Source organism: Octodon degus, unplaced genomic scaffold (genome assembly GCF_000260255.1).
Source record: "Octodon degus isolate 3935 unplaced genomic scaffold, OctDeg1.0 scaffold00021, whole genome shotgun sequence".
Classification (NCBI taxonomy): domain Eukaryota; kingdom Metazoa; phylum Chordata; class Mammalia; order Rodentia; family Octodontidae; genus Octodon; species Octodon degus.
The window spans coordinates 11,541,591-11,543,273 of record NW_004524597.1 but is presented as its reverse complement, the minus strand read 5'-3'; the positions used below and the strand labels follow the sequence as shown (position 1 = coordinate 11,543,273).

At 50.2% G+C, this 1,683-nt stretch overlaps 1 protein-coding gene across 3 annotated transcripts in view; it reads right to left on the bottom strand.

Annotated features, from left to right (window-relative positions):
* Positions 1–1,683, bottom strand: part of Tmem8a (transmembrane protein 8A) — a 10,359-nt gene continuing 8,676 nt past the window's right edge. For all 3 annotated transcript variants that reach the window (XM_004627939.2, XM_023711640.1, XM_023711641.1), the window contains exons 12-13: positions 1,016–1,132; positions 1–418 (exon numbers count right to left, since the gene is read on the bottom strand). In XM_004627939.2, coding sequence (XP_004627996.1) covers positions 122–418; positions 1,016–1,132 — 414 coding nt within the window. In that variant the 3' untranslated portion in view covers positions 1–121. The remainder of the gene's footprint in view (positions 419–1,015; positions 1,133–1,683) is intronic.

Here is a 1,683-nt window from a genome sequence, read left to right as displayed (position 1 = left end):
TCTCAGGGCAATTTTATTCAGTTGGAAACCAATCTAGGCAGGGCTGCATGGGGCTCCTCTTCCTTGGTCATGCTCCTGGCAGAAGCGGTTATCAGTAGCAGATGTTCTGGAGCTGGTCAAATCACGTCACAGTGTATAGCTCGTCCTGATCATTCTTGCAGATTTGATAGTGGCAGGGCAACTTCTGTGAGCAAGACCAGGGCTCAGCTTTCTCATCCCGCGGTGGTAGCAGAAAGGCTACACTCCCAGCCAGGAGTACGTGCCAGATACTGTGTGTGTAGTAATAGTTGTCACTAGTCATCAGAGATGCATAGATGGTGATGCCCACAGAAGCCATAGAGATGCCAGGCAGGAGATAGAAGGCCCACCGCTGCCATGAGGTGGGATAACATTGGCGCCGGTGCCCACAGCGGTACACCTGAAGCAAACAGCCATGCTAGTGTTAGTGAGGGTAGAGGTTATAAAGAGCCTGCCAAGGTTTGGGCAGCAGAACTAAGAAGATAGACAATCCCAATCCCTGGTACTGCAAAAAAAAAAAAAAAAAAAAAAAGTTGGGGCCAGGGATATAGCTCAGCAGCATACATGCCTGCTTGGGGGCCAGGGAGATGGCTCAGTACAACAAGCACTTGCCTGGCAAGTGTCTGAGTTCAATCCCTGTTTCCACCAATAAATAAATAAATAAATAAATAAATAAATAAATGCGTGCCTGCTTGGCAAGTGCAAGGCCCTGAGTTTGATCCCTGGTACTACCAAAAAAAAAAGAAAAAAAACCAAGATGGCTAACTTGGAGAAGACATTAGAGCACAAGGCCACTGGTCCTCAGACTCCAACCTCTAGTAAGTACCACCCTGGGTCTCTGGGGCATAGGGGGCGGGAGGGACAACTCCAGCAGTCCTCAGCAGATGTGAGGCATTTGCTCCCTAGACCTGCTGAGTGAAGCAGAATGGGGAATGAGGCCAGAAGAGGGGCCTTCTCCCAGAGTCTTGGCAGGAACACCAGCCTGCCCGGTCCTTACCCACATGGAAGCCATGATCACAAAGGCAAAGACGCAGGGCCCCAGCATGTTCCAGACGCCTCTTCGATTCAGCTGCAAGGACATGGCAATGAAGAGCGTTCCCAGGAGAAACAGGACCTGGAGAAGACACAGGGATGATTGTGGGGTCACAGGCATTTTAGACTAAGGTCACCTGGTTGCAGCCAGCCACAGTGGTCATCCTGCCACATCTCATAATCTCTCAAAAGCTCTTAGAGCTGCTGGTAGAATTTACCCTACTCCTGGGGGTGGTGGCCCATACCTGTGATCCTAGCACTTGAGAGACTGAGACAGAAGAATCCTTGCAAGTTCGAGCCCAGGCCACAAGGTAACCTCAAGGCCAGCCTGAACTGCACAGCATGATCCTGTTTCAAAAAGACAACACCATGCTGGCACCGCCCCTGGGGCAGTACACTGAGACAGCAATTGAAACTTGGCATGGTAGCACACATGCCTGTAATCCCAGAGTTTGGGAGGCTGAAAACAAGAGGATCATTACCAGTCTGGTCTGTGTAGTGAAACCCTGTACACCCTATACTAAATACATTAAAAAAAAAAGGGGGGGGGGCCGGAGAGATGGCTCAGTGGAATAAGCGCTTCCCTGGCAAGTGCTAGGGCTTGAGTTCAATCCCTGGTTCTGTAAAAAAAAC